The sequence below is a fragment of the Anas platyrhynchos genome, chromosome 1 (genome assembly GCF_047663525.1).
Source record: "Anas platyrhynchos isolate ZD024472 breed Pekin duck chromosome 1, IASCAAS_PekinDuck_T2T, whole genome shotgun sequence".
Lineage (NCBI taxonomy): Eukaryota > Metazoa > Chordata > Aves > Anseriformes > Anatidae > Anas > Anas platyrhynchos.
Window position 1 is genome coordinate 113773650 of NC_092587.1, and position 21425 is coordinate 113795074.

Consider the following 21425-nt stretch of genomic DNA (forward strand, 5'->3'; position numbering starts at 1 on the left):
CCATTTCAATATTTGTTGTAATCCTAGGTTGTGGCTAGGAGTAAAAAAGTGAAAGGTTTTCCCAGAGTAAAGTCCCAGACAAACTGGGACTATTTATTTATTTATTTTAAATTTCTGGTCAATTCATCATTGTCTTTTGTTAGCCTGCTTTACTGGTGCTTCATAGGAACTGAAATCTAAATGTCTCTGACCCAATTTTCCCCTATGTCCTTCCAGCATCTCCCGTTGCACCTTGTGACTGTAGGACTGTGAAGTGTTTTCCTCTGTCCTAAGTGTTCTTCATGGTAGGAAGTCTCCTGGTGGGCTAAAATCAATTAACAGAGTTTAGAGCTTCTACCAAGCTGATCTGATTTAATGTCAGGGCTACTGAGCAGCTGATCTCTGAGTCAGGAAGCTGCTTTGCAGTGCTACACACTACAGCTCCACATTGCTAAAAATATCTTCTTAAGTGTTGAGTGCAAATGTTCTGAAAAACAAGGGGCAGGGAGGTCACAACATCCTGCAAGCTGAAAGTGGTTAGCTGAAATATCTATGAACAGAAAGCAAAGACCTGCACATAGGCCTGTCATTAACCTTTTGACACAATTCATCGTGAAGAGATTTCAGGTGAAGAATACTTAGCCATGATATTTCTCAGAAGCTCTAGTGCAGATCAGCTATTGAAGTTCAAACAAATTGACTGAAAGAAGATGTAACTCAAGGACTTCTACAAAGTTTGCAAAGGCTTTAGCTTAAGACAACTAATGCTCCTAACTCATTTGTAGCATTTTGTATCCTAGAACATTCATAGGAGTATTCTTAGATCTTCAAAGAACCATCCTTGTATCTGCTTTACCCTAAGGGCAGTTGTGACCCCTAGAAGCTGGAAGGAGCTAATCTCATATCACAGAAGGAATCAATGGTAGAGGAAGGATTAGTACTCTAAAGCAAATGCTGGCCAGAAAGTTTCCAATGGCAAGGTTTTTGTGAAAGAAAAAAAAAAAATCACTGTCTATGAAAGCAAAAAGATTCTGTAGGAATTATTTTTTGAACGTGCTGCTTTCTTGGCAGACACCATTTTCCAGCTCTGAAGCACCTTTAAGGCTACAGTTTATCAAAGAATGAATGAATGGGAAGCTGGGACTCTGCAGGGACATATTTTGTTTTAGAAGCACTGAAAAAGCTCTTCCATAAAACTCTTTATGTGGGAATACACCAGTTTCAGTTTCCTTCATGATAATAGGGATGATTTTATCATTCTTCATCATCAGTTCTGCATCAAATATAACAAATTCAGAAAACTTGAAAACTGAAATTTGCTTTTCTAGTCATGTCTTCCCCTCTCAATGCTGTGGCTATTATTTGAGATCATATTGCCTCTCTGAGGCACAATAAAGTCCTGGCAAGGCATGCTTGACAAATAAAACCATCAATGCCATAAATGAAAAATTTTCAAGCTGACCAAAAGCAGTGGCCCAGGAAATTTAATGCTGCAACCATTTTTATTGTTTCATTTTCTCACTTTTAAAGATGCCATAGAGTAACACAAAATCAAAATGGCATGCAGGTCACAACATATGAAAAACAGCTATGTAGACAAAAATCAGAGTCTGACAACATTTCAAATCAGGTCATTGTAAGAATGTGTTTGATTGCAGTGTTATCATTGGGAGTTTGAGGTTCCAGAATTGCATTTGCAGATCATCGCAGTTTAAGATATGTCTTAAGACTGTCCCAGCCATATAAATGTAACAATAACTGTGAATATTAAAAAAAAAAAAAAAAAAAGGATAACTGAAAGTTATGGCTCCAGTGGAAAGAAATTGGAAAGGAAAGAAGATAAGCTAAGAAAAATGGAAATAAGTTAGCCCATAATATTTGAACAAGTTATCGACATTTACTGCTTAATAAAACAGGTTCCCAGCAAGATCTGTCAGCACTTGTATTAGAAGTACTTGGATCTTCTTTTCCTATAGGCCTCAGGAGTTGAGAAAAAAAAATCTTAATTTTTTGGGGAGTTTCTGAAATAATGTGAGGGCCCTGTGGCAGCTTATCTAAATGATACATCCCCTCATGTTTTCACTGTGGTGAGTGTTATTTGTGAAAGGACAGCTACAAGAGCATATGTTCGTTATCTGTAAGAACTGATGGTTAGCAAGTGCAAAGACTGTGGTAGCATTAGAAGATGGGTAAGGTGCAGAGGTTTAAGCCCTGACAGATACATAGCCTACACTTCTGGCCGGGAACAGGCCTTGTCACCTGCTCTTCATGAACCATAACAGGGGATTCTCCTGGAGAGTGTTGGTTTTCCCAGCTCTGTGTCAGGGAAATGTGTTAACAATACAGAGTTATGAATTGTTAGCAATTTGGTGCTGTAGCTGGGCAATTATCTGTTCTTGTTTGAACTTGCTCACTAGCCCTGTTGTTTAATTTAACAGTACAGATGTAGCAAAGTGATTGCACAATGCAGCACAATATCTCTGGCAACACGACAACGTATTACACTGAACGTCTCCAGAAAAGCTCTGGCAATTCACACTAGAACAATTCAAGAGATCGCCATCTGGAGCCATCTGTACTGCTGTTTTGCCAGAAATACCACCATTACCCACTACAGCAGAAGCACACATGTGCCACCATCACTTTCAATAAATACAGCAGGATATGAGCTGAAGTGAATGACAAATTGGCGTGTTTGCTCTCACCCTCTTGTTCTGGATTATGCAAGAGTGGGCAGTAACCCTTGGCAAAAAGGCAAGATGCAACATCCTCCATCCCCTGTGCCCTGCTGCTGAGCATGACAGAGCCATCTGTCACACCCATTAGTTTCACTCTTCCCTGTCTGTAAATAGGGATAATAGCACTGCCATCGCTTTGCCCTCGGAGGATATTGTCCAGAGGCTTTCCCAGAAGACAAGCTAGTTAGCTGCTCCATTGTGTCACATAACAGGTTTTGAGCTGTGTCACAAGGACATTGCATGGAATGGCAATGAGGCAAGTCACCGTAATAAATTGTTGCAGGAACCAATTGTATAGACGACAAAAATCTTGTGGAAGAGATGCATGAAATACTAGCAAGTGCTCCTGTGAGCACTGGAAGTAATGACACCTGGTGTCTTATGGTTATGTGTCTGATGGTCGATTGACTTTGGTGCTGGAGATCTTCCTCAGTGAGGACAAATAAACAATTCCTCTTTTCTGCCTGGCAGCCTAGTGTCATGAAATCTATAAGCATTTTACATCTTTGAGACAGTTACCCTTCTTAGAGCACAGCTAACCAGATTTAAAAAGGATTTTGTGTAAAAAAAAAAAGAAAAAAAAAAAAGAAGAAAACAGACAGAGAGAGAGACATAAGCAAAAGCATCACACAAGAAGTCAGAATAAAAACAGTACCTTGGACATGTAACTAAAGAGATATACTTACTGCCATCATAATTAAGCGTTGCAAATTTGGCTTGTTTCTCTGCACAGCCAGCACTGTTGCATACTCTCATTTGCAGTTCATACCAGGTTGCCTCCTGGAGGTCATACAGTATGTAGGACTTTGACAAGGATGTCCGCTGAGCAGTTGTCCATACTGTCGTTCCAAACGGCCGGTACTCCAGGGTGAAGGAGGTGATGGGGCAGCCACCATCATTCCAGCCTATCAGGTTCAGCCTCACTCTTGTGGTATTGATACTAGCAAAGAGTTCTTGTTCCTTCGAAAATTGTGGCTCTGGACGTAATGATATATTTCAAGTGAAACGCTTGAGTATTACAGATATAGTGCTCTCAAAAAAAAAATAATATTAAAATATATTATTTTTGGTACAGTCCTAGCTGTACCAGACTCAATATCTATATATTCTACTACTTCCCTGCTACCTCCTTCCCCCCCACCCCTTGCCTTCTTCTTACACTATGCACCAGACTCAAAAACCTAGATTTTCAAATCCATATGTGAAAAATATCCATATGTCTCTGTATGGACCTGACCTCTCTGTTTGCATGTATTGGCAAAAGTCAGCTTGTGAATCTAGGGCAGAAACTTCATATCATTAAATGCTTCTGTTTGCTGCCTTGCAAAAAAAAAAAAGAAAAGGAAAAGATATTTCCATTCAGAAAGGGGTTGGCAGGTTGACATTTCTACATACTGGTCTTGCTTTGGGATCTAATATTGGTTTCAGATGATATATAAAGTTTTTTGACAATTCTATGTAGTAGGGGTATACTGACAGTTAAAGTGGCACTTTAGAATTGAAATAATAACAGTAGGTGGACAAAACAGGTCATCAGCAAATGTTATTTACATTAAGATTATTGTAGAGTACTTAAAAGTATTATTCTGCTAACTGCTTAGCAGAAAAAACATTTTTACTTTTGGAAACTACAACTAAGCTAATAAAAATAATCTATAATATGATGTTTTATCCCATGTCATAACAGCATCTTATCCTATGAGGCCTTTTTTATTTTTGCCTTTCTTGATGATGTTCCAAAATATATACTCACTTCTACAGGAATCTAAAAGAAATTGGTGATTCCTGCTGTGGATTTTGAATTATTTTGGTTGGCTTTGTTAATGGCTTTAGATAGAGATGCTTCTTCATCATTCACATGAACAAGAATGATTTTAATATTCTAAATCACACAATACTTTGTTCAGTCTGTAAATGTAACACGGGTACTAATATCAAATCCCAGAGAAATTCAAAAGGCTGAGAAATCTGCTTTCTCATGAACTACTTGCATGTTACCCGTATCATGCATAAATCTCTCCTCATTTCAGTCAAAGAAATCTAGAACATCCATCGTCTTGTTCTCTACATGTCACTTTCTTTAAAGTCAGTGGATCATTTTCCCTGGCCACCAATAATTTCAGCATGTGCAGAGGTGATCTGCTGCCTCTCCTGAGCTTCAGCAAGCGATACCAGTTACATCTACTGCATACCAGGTCTTCCTTATGCCACTGAGTGTCAAATAAAATTTTCCACCTTGCTGTGACACTCTAGAGATCTGCAACAGCACAGGTGTGATGAATAGTATATAGGAGAGACATACCTATCACTGTAAACTGACTTTATTATGAAACAACTCTCAAATCAGAGAGTTATAACCAGTGTGAAGAGGTGCAAGATGGGGTGATCTTCAGGGCATTATGCAAAACTACTCCACTCCTTGGACTTACTACATCTTTAACTGGGTGTGTGCCAAATTTGTTCATAATTATGAGCCATATTCACGTAGAACTCAGCAGCTTGGACCATGAGACCCACTGCTCAGTTACTTCAAAACTCCATAAATTTTAGCTGTTTTGCCTTGCAGAACTTCATGCAAACTTCTCCTTTATTTTTGGCCCCTATTCTGTTCAAAGAGTGTTTGCTACTTGCATAGTTCTTGCAATATTAGCTCAGAGCAGAAATAAGACATTGGTTCCACTTGCACTGCATATAAACGTACTCTCCTCTTACTTCAGCACCCAGACAAATAACATCCTGAATTTTTACATCAGTACAGGAAAAAATTTCCTCTTGGAAATTGCTATAGCCTGTGATAGCAGCGATACTGACTTCCCAAGTATCTAACAACCCATTTTTGAACAAAATTATAACTGATATAAAGAAAAAATATGAGCTGATACACATGTTGAGTCTCACAGAGACAGCCATTTCTGTCATAACACTGACAAAAATGGACACAATTGGAAATGTTTCCAAACCCAATATTAAAATATCCAAACCCATCATCTAATCAAACCAAGATCTAAAGTACAATGCAAAAGCTTTAGGTGGGCAAAGGGGGATGCAAATTAACATACCTTTTCCAAGCGTTTTGGCCTCTATGATCTCACTGATGCGTCCTGGCCCCACTCCATTCTGCGCAGTTAGAGTAAACTTGTACCAAGTGCCACATTTCAATGTTTCTAAACGGTAGGACCTCTCACTAGGGCTAATGGGAAAACTGCCCCACTGCTCACTGTTATCTTCTGAATACTGCAAAATATAACCTGCAGGCAAGGCACAAATGGTAATGATAAACCTGACACGAATCACAAATTCTGAAGATAATACGACAAATAATTTCAAAGACGTCATGAAGCTAAAAAAGTCCTGTGCACAGGGAGACATACAGCTCTCCCCTGACTAAAAGACATCAAGCAATACATACATTGCCTTCCATTAAAAGAGCTTGAATATCATTTTAATGATAGATTCAAAGGGAAAAGAAAGGGATAGGCATTTCTAAATACCCTTAAATCAGCAATAAAGACCAGATGATGAACCTGGACCCTCAAAAAATGAATGGTTAGAGATTACATGTCTAGAAAATCAGAGAGTGTAACTGTCATAACAGATGAGGATACACATGAAGGAAGTGATTAAATCTGTGATTAAAACACCACAAGAGAAACTGCAATTTGCTGAAAGCTGTTATCACTATGATGGTGCACATTAAAAACTGACAGCAATACAGATTGCTTTGTTTTTCTTTTTTTTTTCTTTTTTTTTTTTTTTTTTGAGCCAATCATAACTATATACTAATCCTGTCAACATATGACAATTTATGAAGAAGTTGCAATTAACCTGAATTGTATTACCTCGGATAGAACTGCCACCATTATCTCCAGGTATCCAGGAAAGAGTGATGGAGGACGATGTAGTTTTGGACACAGTCAGTCTTGGCTGGTCTGGTGGAACTGGATGGGAAATAGTTAAAAATAGAAAATAGATTCAAATTATTAGATGTGATCTTAATCCCACCTAACAGTCATTTATCAAATAACTGTTTTGAGTTGCAAAAAAATGCAAATTATTTCTGTCAAAGTGTCTATTTGGCTGACATCCTTGGTTAAGACAAGAGCAGACAGGCTCTCATTTATGTTTAAATTTTTTACACAGTTTTGTCTTTCAGTTCTTAACCCTTGATTTTCTGGTATGAAAATTTGCAGCCAATTAAAATGCAAATAACATCTGAGCATTTGTTCAAATTTTGCCTTAGTGTGAATAAGATCATCTCCTGAGTAGTAAATTCTTGGTATGCAAATTCATATGCTCTTTTTTGACATTACTGTTAATGTATACTCCTGTATTGTCATTACTTTTCACATATCGACAATGTTAGGAAAAATTTATTTACTTCAGGAAAAAAAACTGTACAATGATGGTGGTAAAACACTGGAACAGGTTTCCTAGAGAAGTGGTTGACGTCGCATGTCTGCCAGTGTTCAAGAGGCAATTGGATGCCCTCATTAATACGGTTAGCCCTGAAATGGTCAGGCAGTTGGACTAGAGGGTCTTTAAAGGTCTATTCCAACTGAATTATTCTATTCTATTCCAATAAATACTTTATATAAATTTCAACATGGATATGAAAATAAGTTGGCAATATGTACCAGTTGACCTTAACCTGACATTTCATTTTAAATGTTTCCTCATATTTTCCATCAACAAAACTCTGCTCTTGGATAATGAAGTTTTTGTTCCCAGTGTAAGTACAGAGGTAAACTTCTGCTGATAGCTTCTTAAAAGCTAAAGACAAGATTTTCCTCTCTTTCTGAATTTTGTAATATTTAAATAAATACTTTTTACTGGAAGAAGGCATAGGGTCATATCTTCTTGGTAAATAACATGAAAATAACGGAATGCAAACAGTTGTCAATCCAACGTCCAAATCTTGCATGCAGACTTACCTGCAAGTGTGTTAATCATTCCGTCAAAAGCAAAACATCTACCATATAAGAAAATACTGATATCTGAGTCAAAATGACATGCATAATACTTTCTTCATTAATTTGGAAGAATGAAATTTTTATTAACGTAGATTAGTACAAATATTTTATGTATACCTGCTAACACACATACCTATGTATTACGATCACATAGCAGTTAATAGCTGTGATAACAATTACAAGATAGATTCTTACCTTGTACCTGCAAATTCAAAATTATTTCATCTGATCCCCAGTTGTTACTGGCCACACAGCTGTAGTATCCAGAGTCTTCTGCTTTCACAGTACGGATGACAAAGCTGCCATTGCTAAAGATGCTTCTTCGCCCATCAATCATCACTAGACTGGGTGTCCCGTTACTACCTCACAGGAAACAAAATGCATACATTAAAGAAGTTACAAAATTACTCAGAATTGGATGTTTTTGAAGCAACTAAGAATGAAAAGAAAATTTGGATGGGTATGGGGTGGTGGGAGGTCCTCCTTTATAAAGATAACAAAGGAGTACTTTCTGCTGGGAAACACCTGCCATTCACTTAAAGAACTCATTTCTTCCTTAACTATCTGCTCTTTCATAAAGTGTAACAATAAAAGGCTGTTCCTGGCTACAAAGTACATCATTATATATATATATATACATATATTATATATATATATATATACAGGTTATGTGTATCATTCCAAAAGATGGCATTGGAGCACTGCAGTATCACTGCTTACACAGTGCTTGGATGAAAATTATTGTCCATGTGTGTTTCCATGTGTGACTCTGTCAAACTGTGAAACTACAGATCAAAACAAAATAAGGGAAAACAAGAAATGTGCAAGGCACATGTTTATACACTGTTTATACACTCCACAGTGTGATTGAAATGCATCAGACATTTTTTTTCTGAGATTGAAATGCTACTGTGGCCCTAAAGTTAAAAGAGAAAGGTGATGTAGATTTAACATTTTCATTTAACTTTTGCCCTTCTTCATAACTTTTCTTCTCTTTTTGATACCTTCTAATCACCACATACAATCACTTTTAGTTCAAGGAATTTTTGAACTTCTGCTCTACTGTGACTGTGTGCAGTCCCCACAAATGACCCTTTTCTTATCTTCTGATCCTTCTCTGTCATGAAGCATCACCATCTTCAAGATTTTAGGCACATGGACTTTAGTTGAGTAATACATTTAGTTGCTGGTTACCTATCCTTCATCCATTTGACTGTTGGAGCTGGGTCTCCAACAGCTTTGCAAGGGAGGACAATGTCCTTCATCCAGGGAGTTGTCACCGTGCCACTGAACGTCAAAATTCTGGCAGGAGCTGAGCAAGAGAGAGTGAGGAAGACTGAAATGAGGTGCTTATTCATTCATACAGTCATCTGAAGAGAAACACACACACACAGAACTAAACTTTGAAACATGAACCCATCTCTTTCAAAGCCATGCTTTTAGGTAACTTACTCCACTTAATTCATAATAACAGCTACTTAAGAACAAATGCTGCAGCTTTAGTATCTGGAAGACAAATAACTAGCAGAGAAATGAAAAGGAAGACTGGAAGAGTGTTTGTAGAACAAAAGAGTAAAACTGGTTATTGACCATCTTTACTGATCTTTGTCTGCTTTGTAGTAAATATTATGGATGAAAATTATGTGAAATGGGTGCTTCTCTCCAAAATTCCAGCAGGAAGGGTCTGCAATTGACAGGTATCTTACCAAAGCTAAATTACTGATCCATGACATTTGTTATAATAAGTCTTGGCTTCATTTAAACTATGAGAAAACCAATGCTTATACTCCTGAGGAGAAAGTTGTACATACTCTCAATTTCTCTGTCAGGTTTAGGTTACTGGGATTAGTTCTTAATTACTAAACTACGCTTTCATTGGCTCAGGAGCTATCTTTGTTTTAACTTGCCTCTCCTATAAAAGAGGTAATTTCTGAAAAGCTCTTTCCATATCCCAGTTATAATTCTGTGATCATAATTTTTCTTGTTAACTCTCTCTTTTTTTTTTTTTTTTTTTTTTTAAATTGGTGATTCCGGTTACCTACAATAAACATACTTCTCTCAACTCTTTGTAGAAATGGACCATATCAAGCTCTTCAGAAACATACTTTGCTGTCTGCTGTCCAAAGTGGTCTTTATTCTTGAAAAATAGATTTTCACCATGGATGAGATGATTTATGCGATCATGTAGTCCAGTATATTTTTTATCCCTAGCAACAGGGTGGTGGTGTTAGTCAACATTTGAGACTAAAACTACAGATAACTTCTTTTTCCAACAGTAATCATACTGTTTAATGGGGTGGCATAAGTGTGATTCCACAGAATAAATTCAAACTGGGTTGATATTTTTTTTCCAGGTCAGTTAAAGGCAAGATGGCTTATTGCCACCGCTTTGGTCAGGGAGTGGAGCCAGAAAGGAGTGTTCAGCACTTTTTGCAATGACAAGTTGAAGCCATTCTGGCAGCTGAGAATTACCAGAAATGAACATGGCTGATTTTAGAACAGCTTATACAGAGCTCCAAAATACTGGATTGAATACACAGAGAAGTTTTAGGTGCCTTAGAAAAGTTCGTTCAAGTGTGTAGATATATCCTCAGAGTAATATAAACAAACATACTATGTGTTTAAATAAACAAACAAAGTAACAAAAATTTGGGTTTACTAAGTTTGTATTAGAACTCAAAAGACGACCACAAATTAATATTTCTGTATTATTATCTGTCAGGTATTTCTGTAGAGGCTAAGCTATACAACAACACTGACTTCAAATGTGGAAATAAGAGTGGCTTCTTTTTGGAAAATGTTCTATGAAAGAACCTATGAAAAATGTAGAGATAATTACATATTTTTAGCTTATGACCTTGAAACTAAAGGAGCTCAAGACATGTCAACAGAAGTTTCTCTTCCCTGTTTTCTGAGAAAGCACAGATTCTAATACAGTGCCTGGAAATATTACTTTCTTTTTTATTCACTGAGAAAGCTCAATTTATTTTAATGCCAAGTTCTAGTGAGAATTTATATTTTAAATATATTTCCCAATTCCCCTATTGGCTCCAGAATTCAAACCTATTTTTTTTTTTCTTTAAACATGACATTCTCCCATGAACTTTAAGATGGACAGGTTTGTTACAACAGCTACTGAATTAAGCAAAATAAACCTTCATATATTAACATGTTAATACACCTCAAAGAGTCTATGTGAAGTCCACAAACATGAACAGACACTTAAACCAGTTCTGCTCATGTCAGCTCTCAGGTCAGCTAAATATATAAACAAAGTATCACCTGTGTAGTTTCAGTCTATAACATACATAAACGCTAAAGTTGTGTTAAGTTTCAGTGAGATTTATTTCTCAAAAATGACCCTTGATAGAAACTGACTTCTTTTTGGACTTTAAACATACATTTCAAAGACACATAATGAATACAGATACTTGAAATACTGTATTTTTAATCCTGATCTACTTCAATAATCCACATTGATCAGACCTTGCATTTAATAATCATTTCTGCACCAACTGGAAAAAATGCTAGCTAGCATCAAATATAACTGTGATTTTTCATCTCAATGGGTTTTTATCCTCTACTAATAATATTAAAAAAAAAAAAATCTTGCATAATGGAACAAACCTTTTAGAGTGAAGGGAAATTACTTCAGTGGGCTGCAGTGGGATTTGAGATATTCGTAAAAAGAAATGATTTCACAGATTATACGACCAGTTTGGACAGTATAGCCTATGTTCTCTTCAAGCCTTGTGGAAGATTAAGCTTCCCAAGAGATGTTTCTTTGGTCACAATTTTAACTGAAAACATAATAGCTTTTTAAAGATTTAGTGTAACAGAAAAAGTCCAGGTTAGGTGTTGGCACAATGCTACTTTCCAAGCTGCCAAATACTGGCACGTCCACTCCTGGCATTACAGGAGCTGAACAGACAGACCTGGCTCCCTCCTGGCTGCTCTGATGGTTAGCCTCAGAGAAGGGTGTTGCTGCTTGTGCTACCTCAAGGAGGTGATACACCTGAATAATGCTAAGACAATGAATGGTCACTAAGTCTAATGAAATAGACTTGCTTTGCGCTGTGGCACTCCTAAGGATATATCTTCTAGAAAAGATTTACAAAGGCCTATACTACCACAAGCCATGGGCTAATTAGCTACTGAAACTGAAAAATGCTCATTCTACCCAAAGACTGCATATGTGATATGAAATGTTGATGCCACTGAAATTAGTGTTACAAGGCTCATTTGTCTTCAGTGATGTTAGGTTTTTGTTGCAGGAGATGTCTAATGGCACTCGAGCAATCTTAAAAACCAGCAGGAGATGCTGTCAGCAATGACTGCCTACAAAACACATCTGTAAGCATCTGGCCCACTCCTAGTAACTCTAGGGCATTCTGAACACTGGTGGTCAGAAACTCAAATTCCTGTTCCATGCAGGCATTCCCTCCGCATCATGAAGTCTGAAATCTCATTTAAAATGAGATATTAATCATTTTCTCCCTATCTTCTCCACCTCTCCAGTGTTTCTCAAAATATTCAGCTATTTCTAACTGCTGCCACTTACTTTAGAACAAAGCATGTATAATGCAGGAATCCTGCTGAAGCCTTCAGCATGACTTGGCACCATTATTACCAAACTTTTTTTTTTTTTGATATTCATTTATTTTTAGCAGTTATTTTAACAGTGAATACTTCATTAAGTCGTAGGTTCGGTGCTATATCTCTAGAGCACATTTCTGTTGTAGTTCTGATTTTCAATATCCTGTGTGTTTCACTGCATTGTGATGTGCAGAAGTAATACAAACTTCACAGCAGCGTAGGACAGTGGTAGGATTGCAGATCATAACTCAGAAGCGCACATTACAAAGCATAGAGGACTATTTTTGTGAAAATAGCCACAGCTTCTTATGCATTATCTATTTCTTTCATGCACTGAATGCTTTTAACGAGGTGGTAAAACAACATGAAAATTCTTAACTTCAATCTTATTTATAGCTTAACTTCTAGTAATGTTCTGAGACTGCTAACAGGTACACAAACAATAGAAAACTAGTAACAAAATAAATGCCTAGTGAAGTTCATCTGACAGTAATAGGTTTGGAATATTAAGATGTATTCATAAGGTTGAAATACCTTGAGTCTCATAGAACTCTCCCTTTTGAGCCAAGAGAACGTTGTGTAGCATGTAGGCAATTCAGCCGTAGGCCTTGCCTTGTTGCTATCAAATCTACGCAAATACCTACCCACCAGCCTGACCTTGGATGGCATGGCATTGGATTAGGACTATGTCTGTTCATACATGTATTTATTTCAAATTATCCAGTCATTAATTGAAGATAAAGAGGTACCTTCACTGAAGAGTGACTTTTCTCATGATAATGAGGTTTTCTGTGTGTTTAGGTGTTTAAATTATGAATCCTATTACCTACTCTAACTGTTGTGGAAGAAGTGTCCATAACTTCTTTGCAAGATGCCATAACAGATTTTTTTTTCTCTAGAGAACACAACCAGATTTTAAAGGCACAGGGGAACAAGAGCCATGGCAGTTCACTGCCGCTTAATCCAAACAAAAGAGCAATCGGTTAATACTATGGGTTAGGAGTCTCTTTCATTTACTTTCTCAAAGAATATAGTGTGCATTCCTGTACGCCGAATTCTTAAAGAAACAGACTGATAAGGTGCATACAGTATCATGTCAGTCCTGTATGCAGTTTAAAAACATTACATACACAAAGCAACATAGACTAGGAGACAAATCTGTTAAACATTAATGCTCAGGTAGTCTACAAGAACAGGAGAAACTTAACATTAAAGTCAGAGATTTCTTCCAAAAGGATTAGATTACTATACGTCTAGTTCTATCATTGTCATGTTGCTGGGAAATGCCATTCTTAATCAACCATGATCAGAAAACAAGAACAAGGTGTGTGCAAGGTTTTCTGCTTTTTATATATATTTGATAGGCTAAAAACACAACTTCCAAGACAACAATGAAGCATAATTCGGGGGGACATGATCTGCTTACATGGAGACTGAACTTTTATCTCTGTAGTTACTTTTCATTTGTTGGGGTTGTATTTGCTTATTTTTGACAGTTAATTACAGAGAATAACAATCTGTTCTGAGACACTAAAGGAAGAAATGTTAACTTGAATTAAGCTTTCATTTAAATTGGACTAGCCATTTCACATCAACCCCCTATCTAGTCATTCTCATTGTTCTCAGAGGGGTTCTTAAGGAGGTTATAATTAAGTTGGCATAATTCAATTCCAAGTTAACTCTCATTAGCTGTCATGATGTTACCATTGTTTGGACAGTTACTGTGAAATAAGTGGAGAAAGAAGGAAGCAAACAAGTTCAGAATAATGGTCAGTCAAATGTTCATGAACTGGAGACTTTCCCCTCCCCATATTGCATCCCATTTGCACTCCTTTTGGCAAAATTAGTTTATAACTGCTGCTACAACTGTGATGTGTTACTTGTTTCAGATGTGTTGGGGGGAGAAAGATCTTTAAGGCTATTAACTCTGCCCATCCTTCTTTATGTGTGTGTCCACTGTCCTCATCACTGATCACCATTTCTCCCAACTCTCTAAAAGGCCCAGTGATGCATTCATACAGGAAATCTTGTACACGATATAATAATTTCTAACCTGGCTATATCCAAGGTTCATAAAATCACAATGTATCGGTATTCCTAATACCCATCAACATTTCCACAAACACATTACAGAATCACAGTCACAGAATCATCTAGGTTGGACGAGACCTCCAAGATCACCTAGTCCAACCTCTGACCTAACACTAACAAGTCCTCCATTAAACCATATCACTAAGCTCTACATCTAAACATGTTTTAAAGACCTCCAGGGATGGTGACTCCACCACTTCCCTGGGCAGCCTATTCCAATGCCTAAAGTCTGTCTAAAAGATATTTTCATATAGAGGATAATTCTGGCTTCAACAATATCATGTGCCATAGACAGATAGAAGAGCTAAATATTTATTGCATGAAACCGTAACCTTGGACTTCTCTCTTTTACCTCCCTGAGTAGTCTGACCTGTGTAGAGCCAATGTAAGTGGAAGTGAGAAGTTTCCAAGTTCTACTTGGGGCCAATAGTTCTTGGAGAGCAAACACGCAAACCACCAAAGAAAAGCCACTTTCCTTACGTTTTCAAAAGAATCACAGAATCACAGAATTTCTAGGTTGGAAAAGACCTCAAGATCATCGAGTCCAACCTCTGACCTAACACTAACAAGTCCTCCACTAAACCATATCACTAAGCTCTACATCTAAACGTCTTTTAAAGACTTCCAGGGATGGTGACTCCACCACTTCCCTGGGCAGCCTGTTCCAATGTCTAACAACCCTTTTGGTAAAGAAGTTCTTGCTAACATCCAACCTAAACCTCCCCTGGCGCAGCTTTAGCCCATTCCCCCTCGTCCTGTCACCAGGCATGTGGGAGAACAGACCAACCCCCACCTCTCTACAGCCTCCTTTAATGTACCTGTAGAGAGCGATAAGGTTGCCCCTGAGCCTCCTCTTCTCCAGGCTGAACAAGCCCAGCTCCCTCAGCCGCTCCTTGTAGGACTTGTTCTCCAGACTCCTCACCAGCTTCGTCACCCTTCTCTCGACTCTCTCGAGCAACTCAATGTCCTTCTTGTAGCAAGGGGCCCAAAACTGAACACAGTACTCGAGGTGCAGCCTCACCAGAGCCAAGTACAGGGGGACAATCACTTCCCTAGCCCTGCTGGCCACACTGCTTCTTATACAAGCCAGGATGCCGTTGGCCTTCTTGGCCACCTGAGCACACTGCTGGCTCATATTCAGTCAACTATCAACCAATACTCCCAGGTCCTTGTCCGCCAGGCAGCTTTCCAACCACTCATTTCCCAGTCTGTAGCATTGCTTGGGGTTGTTGTGTCCCAAGTTCAGGACCCAGCACTTGGCCTTGTTAAATTTCATACAAATTATTCATCACTTTTTTTTTTTCAGTCCAAAGCGTGTATTTGTAAGAGAGGTTTTACCTCTAGCATCATCTAATTAAAATTTTATATTGGAGTATAGCTATTAGTTCTAACCTTGACTGGATGCATTCTATTGTCCTTCAAAATAAAGTCCGTTCCATACTGACTTGCCTATATTGAAGTAAATAATTGCTTTTCCTTAAAGTACCGTTGTCTTTTTATACAAGCACACATTGAAACCTTAGCCCTGCTTCCTTGAGGTGTTTTTCCAATGTTCCTCATCCACCTTTTAAGATCTCAGCTTTGGTGTCACCAATGTTCAAAATGTTGCATGCAATCGTCCTACAAGGAATTCAACAATGGAAAAGCTTCAGACTTTTCAGACCCTTTAGACTTTTCATAACCTTTCAGGTTAACACTGTATAGCTAATAAAAGATTTTCTGAAAGAATGTACAGAAACTGCCTGATATGAAAAGAAGCTGAAGGTAAAAGTGACTTGCCAGTTGGCAAAACTAACCTGTAATAGGGAGCAAGCATTTGCCTGTTTCTTCCAAATTATGCCATTTTACCTTGCTAGACCCTGCCAACATTACCACCAATAAAACTGCCATGGTGTTCTACAGTAGGAAAACACAGGAGTTCATACAACTTTCTTACAGTCATGTTGAAAAATATCCATCTCATATGGTAAGAACTTTGGCCTAAAAAAGTGGCAAAGAAGACATGTGAGTTCCCATCAGAAGCCTGAGGAGCTCTGTTTTCAACTTCTATGTATTGATAACTACTTTTTTTTGTGTTAAAATAGTAGCCTCCAAACACCATCATTGGCTTTCATGACAATAGCTCTGACAGTTAGTTTTCCGTCATTAAATTGGTTAGCTACCATCTGAGTAGGTAGGAACAGAAAGCCTCCCTATGGTGACAGCATATGCTCTTCCATGCAGAAAATGCTTTCATGTTGGTGGCATTTTGCTGAAGTTCTATAATGCTTTTTAAAGAAGTATCTGTCTTTGTAAAGCACTAGACACTTTACATTATTACGTCATTAGCAATATGAATGAAGCATAGCAGGCTTTTAAAACTCTAAAGTCAATCAAATATATCTACTTTTGCAACTTTAGGGACCTGTGCACTACATGGTTCATATTGTCAAATGATCTCATATTACCAATTTGAATGGAAAAGATAGAAAATCAGGCCGAATACCCCGTTTAAAGACTGGGTCTAACTGAATTCTTCTCACCTTCTTATATAAAATGGTAGGTTTCTATTTCCAAACTAAGGACCAATAGTGTTGTGAGCATCTCACAGAACAGGTAATTAAGAATACATGGGCCTAAGTAATATATGTTTTTTAGAACAACAAATACAGCTGGAAGAAAATATGGAAGATTTGAGGCACATCATATTCAGATTTGAAATAGAAGCAGCAAACTTAATATAAAAAAAATAAAAAATAAAAAATAAAAAATAAAAATAAAAAATAAATGTAAGTTGAGAACTATTGTTCAGAGTTTAGATATACTAAACAGACTGCTTAGCACAGAAGGTAGCAAAGTACCTGTGGAGTACACAAGAGATATTAGTAAAGAGAGGAATTATAAAGAAGTTATCTTGTGTTATCTTGTGTGACAAAAAAAAAAAAAAAAAAAAAGGAGGCACATTCAGAAAGGGAGGGAGATCATCTGCAAACTCTCTGTACCCAACAAAAGAAGATAAAAAATGCTCAAAAAACCTATTTATTTCCTTCTGTGGTAGGTGGGATGAATTACCCCCTAGAGGAGCACATCATTCTTTCTCTCTCTGCTGACTACTGCAAAAGCTTGGGTAATTAGCTGAGAGTTGTCACCTAACTTTTGGAGAGAACTGAAGTTGCTACTGACAAATCCCATACTTAGTAAGCAATGAGACCTAAATAAACCACATGCCAATTATAACAGTAATTAGCATTGTAAAATTCTAAATTGCTTAAAAAGTGCTGTCATCATACCTTTTGCTAGTGGTTCTACAGTGATGATCTCGCTGCTGTTGCCTCTTCCTGCAGCAGTCACTGCTACCACCCAGACGCTGTACTGGCGATTCCGACTCAGGTTGGGGATTCTGTAGGAAAATGAGTCGGGAGAGGCTTCAAACTCGCTGATCACCTGTGACAGGAGAGACAAATATTTCCGAACTCAAATAAATGGTATTTGGAAAAGTCTGCTAAGCTGAGTGCTACAAAGCCAGTTACTTCAGGGTAATTGGAATGACTATCAATTGCTCCACACAGATGGTGAATGGCAATAAACAGAACAGACACAGTAACTCATTGCAATCAATTTATATTCAGTGAATTTGGGTCTATATTTTGTTTACAAATTATTTTTATTTAGCTTAGGATTTTTATGTGTCTGTTTATTTTTACAGGGTTGGATAAGCAATTTAAGTTAAAGTATTTGGCAAATTCGTACTGTGAATTGTTCTGACAAACCAGTTTTGGTTTAGACTAAACAGAAGAGGATTCAGCACTGCATCTGCTATGAAAACTGGAGTTTACTACTCCATAGGTCACCTAGAACCTTTGTGCTGGTGTACCTTATCCCTGGGTTTGGTGATTTATTCCCTTAGTAATGGATTGAATCAAGAAATAAAACTCTGTTCTATAATAGACTATTCAAACTTCCCACAAGTCTAGTTTTGTTTTATCATAAAATTACTTTCATTCAAAGATTCCCAGCTGAAGGTCATCTCCACTACTTAGCTGCATTAGCAGTGAAGAAGTACATGCACTGGAGGAAATGCTAGTTGAGTCTGGAGAATATAGATTTATATTTTTGTGCACTGTGGCATATAGTCCGCAAGAAGCTCTACTCCTTCGTGGAGGAGAAGGGAAACCTCATCATGCCTCAGCAGTATTACAGTATTCAGTGTAGCCATTTTCATTTCTAACATGAGCTTTGTAATTCTTGCGTGTAAAAACAGATAGGTCACTAACCATTAGAAGGAATAATAAAGGCTCACTTTCCTATGCCATATTAAGCATAGCAGTAGCTAACTAACATCAAGCTAAAAATAATTAGAATATTAATGACGTAGAAAAGAAACTTTCACTGTGAATCTACATTGACATGTTATTTTTAATGCAATCTAAACTTGATTCAGACTGACAGAAGGTGTGCAAGGAAACTCTTTGATATACAAATACCTGCTGCTGGTAAAGGCCAATTTCAGCTGATTAGCATTTCAAAAGGTAGTTTGAGCTGAAAGCATTGGAATATATAGTTGACTCTTCAAAGTGAATTCCAAATAAATGATTTTATTTTTCTGAGGTGTCTTTAAATAACTCTTCAGTGTAAACTGGCAGCCAGTTTCAGCTACTTAATGTGTCACTGTGTTTCTCTCTTCTTGATCTGGCATCTCCTGTGGCTAGGGGAGGGTGGATTCATCCCATCTCCTTCTGAAATCTACAGTGAAGACATGTAGATAGATCTATGCCATTCTAAACCTTGACTCCCGTTAGAGACACTGCAAAGAAACATGCACATCTAAGGCAAGGTTCTTCTGGTCTATTTGGGACACATACACTGCAGTGGGATGAATCATGCCTTAGACATACATATTTTTCCCCATCAGCTCTAGAAGTGTTGCTCAACATTCAACTCTAGAGTGAGCTCATAACTAGCTCAATAATAGTTACCTGAAGACATCTTAATTTGAGTAAGATGGAAAACATTCCATCAAGTTAATGTCTTTATTAACTAAAGTATTTACCTCCCTGGCTTTTATACAAATGTGTGCTTCTATTTGCTTCTACGAGACCACAACCTGTTTCCTCTATAAACTTTTCTGGGGAGACTGGTTTGCTCCAGCTCACAATCTCACTATACTTTCTAGACAATCTCATTGCTCCTGTCAAAATGCCAAGTCAGTTTGTCCCATTTAGCAAGCATTTGCCTGGGTTTCCACTTCTGATATGAAGAGGTCAGTGCAGGCAGACACTCCTATTATTATGTGAAATATTACAACAGGTTTTGAGAGCCATCTGTCTTGACATTTACATGAGAATATTGGACAAATGCCTGTGGCTTGACAGGCTGGATCTTTGTGAGGTTATACATAAAAATTAATGTATTGATCATAGCACAGGAAGTTGAATTTTAATATTCATGAGGCAGCATTTCCTAGAGTTAATTTGAAAGTCAAACAGGCTAGGCTGTCTCTGGTACTTAGGTTCCACTCATTAATGCAGCCATCTAGCACAAGCTAAAAAAAACTTCTAAAACATGTGGACAGAACGTGAATATGGTATTTAAGAACAGCAAACCATTACAGACCTCTGCATTGCTAAAATTTCATTCCAGCAAGCATCATTCCAGTTAAAGTTATACTGTGTTTTTTTGTTTGTTTGTTTGTTTGTTTGTTTATTTTCCTAGACTCCTATGACTTTTGAAAGGGACATAGGACTAGCTTCCAAAGGCAGCCATAATTCTGCAGATCTCCTGCTTGAAATGCATTACTGTTCAGCTCCCCTCTACCACAGCAGAAGCTAGGACAGTCAGACAGACAAGAACCTTGTATAAAATTGCTAAACACAATTTAGGGAGTAGAGATTTTATGTTTGGGACAAAGAGAGAATCTAAGTAGAAAAGGAAAATCTCAGCCTTGGAGATACAGCACTGTTACAAAGCTCTCCTGCTCTCAGGGCTGATGTAAGAGAAAAACAACCAAACATCCAAAATTCCCATTTGCAGCGTGGTCAGCTGTGAGAGAATCTCAAAGTAGAGAATCTCTCTCTCCCTGGGGCTCCAAAGGCAGAAGAATCACAGAATTAGTTTCTCTATTGTCTTTTTAAATGCCTTGTCTTTAATTCCTTTCCTCCTCCTACAGAGGATCGGCTTTATTAATACATTTCCAATTGTAGTCCTTTCAAATATAAATTCAATTATTCATTAAATTAATTTAAAAATGATTCTGGAAAATATATCTTCACTAAATTTGTGATTCTTATTTTCTTAAAAGAAACTGCTATAGCAAAAGATTTTGGTTTCTAACCGGTTAATATATCCCTTCTGTTTCCTCAGCTAACATTCTCTGTTAAACACTTGGGGATGCTCCAGTGACAAATAATCAATTTTACTTGTAACTTTTACTTGTCATTTCAATTAGACTAACATGCTAGAGATTTTCATTACACAAGAAGAAAAATAGGGAGCTTTGTCAGCAAAGAGAAGATTAAACAATTGAAATAAGAAAAAGAATTAAAGGAACGTCACCTTGTCACATACTGGTCTTTCCATGTGCCAGTACAAAACATTTACTGTTATGTTATCCCAAAAGCAGGAACATGCTTGCTCAATGGATTTTTTTCAACTGGTTATTTTTATTTTTTTTAATTTAGTTTATAGATGATGGGCTAATTTTTCTCCCATCTTCATCTCACTGTCTAAGGAGCACAGACAGGGACAAAACTCTAAAAAAACAGTGACAGCTGTGCATAATAAAATTAAATCAAAGCCCTTTACAAGAATGCAGTCAATCTACTTCTCAAACAAGGCAACAGCAAGAGATCCTGAGGAACAGCCACTGCAGGTAGTATTGTTTTCTTCTGATGCAACTTCAGCTGAACTGGTATGCATTGCTTTGTATGCTTTGAAATAGTATGCCATCTCCTGGCAAATAAATAGGAGATGTGCATAAACTCAGAACCCTTAGACTGTTTTTTGTTTGTTTGGTTGATTGTTGTATCTTCTAACACAAACGGGGAAAAAAAAATCAAAAGGGTGAATTCAAAAA

At 37.4% G+C, this 21425-nt stretch overlaps 1 protein-coding gene across 3 annotated transcripts in view; it reads right to left on the bottom strand.

Annotated features, from left to right (window-relative positions):
* Nucleotides 1–21425, bottom strand: part of DSCAM (DS cell adhesion molecule) — a 477845-nt gene that overhangs the window by 44316 nt on the left and 412104 nt on the right. For 2 of the 3 annotated variants that reach the window (XM_072027123.1, XM_038167513.2), the window contains exons 21-26: nucleotides 17644–17797; nucleotides 8882–8999; nucleotides 7883–8046; nucleotides 6557–6655; nucleotides 5777–5965; nucleotides 3404–3694 (exon numbers count right to left, since the gene is read on the bottom strand). In XM_072027123.1, coding sequence (XP_071883224.1) covers nucleotides 3404–3694; nucleotides 5777–5965; nucleotides 6557–6655; nucleotides 7883–8046; nucleotides 8882–8999; nucleotides 17644–17797 — 1015 coding nt within the window. Of the gene's footprint in view, nucleotides 1–3403; nucleotides 3695–5776; nucleotides 5966–6556; nucleotides 6656–7882; nucleotides 8051–8881; nucleotides 9000–17643; nucleotides 17798–21425 lie in introns of those variants that run through there. The other variant, XM_038167515.2, reaches the window with a different exon arrangement.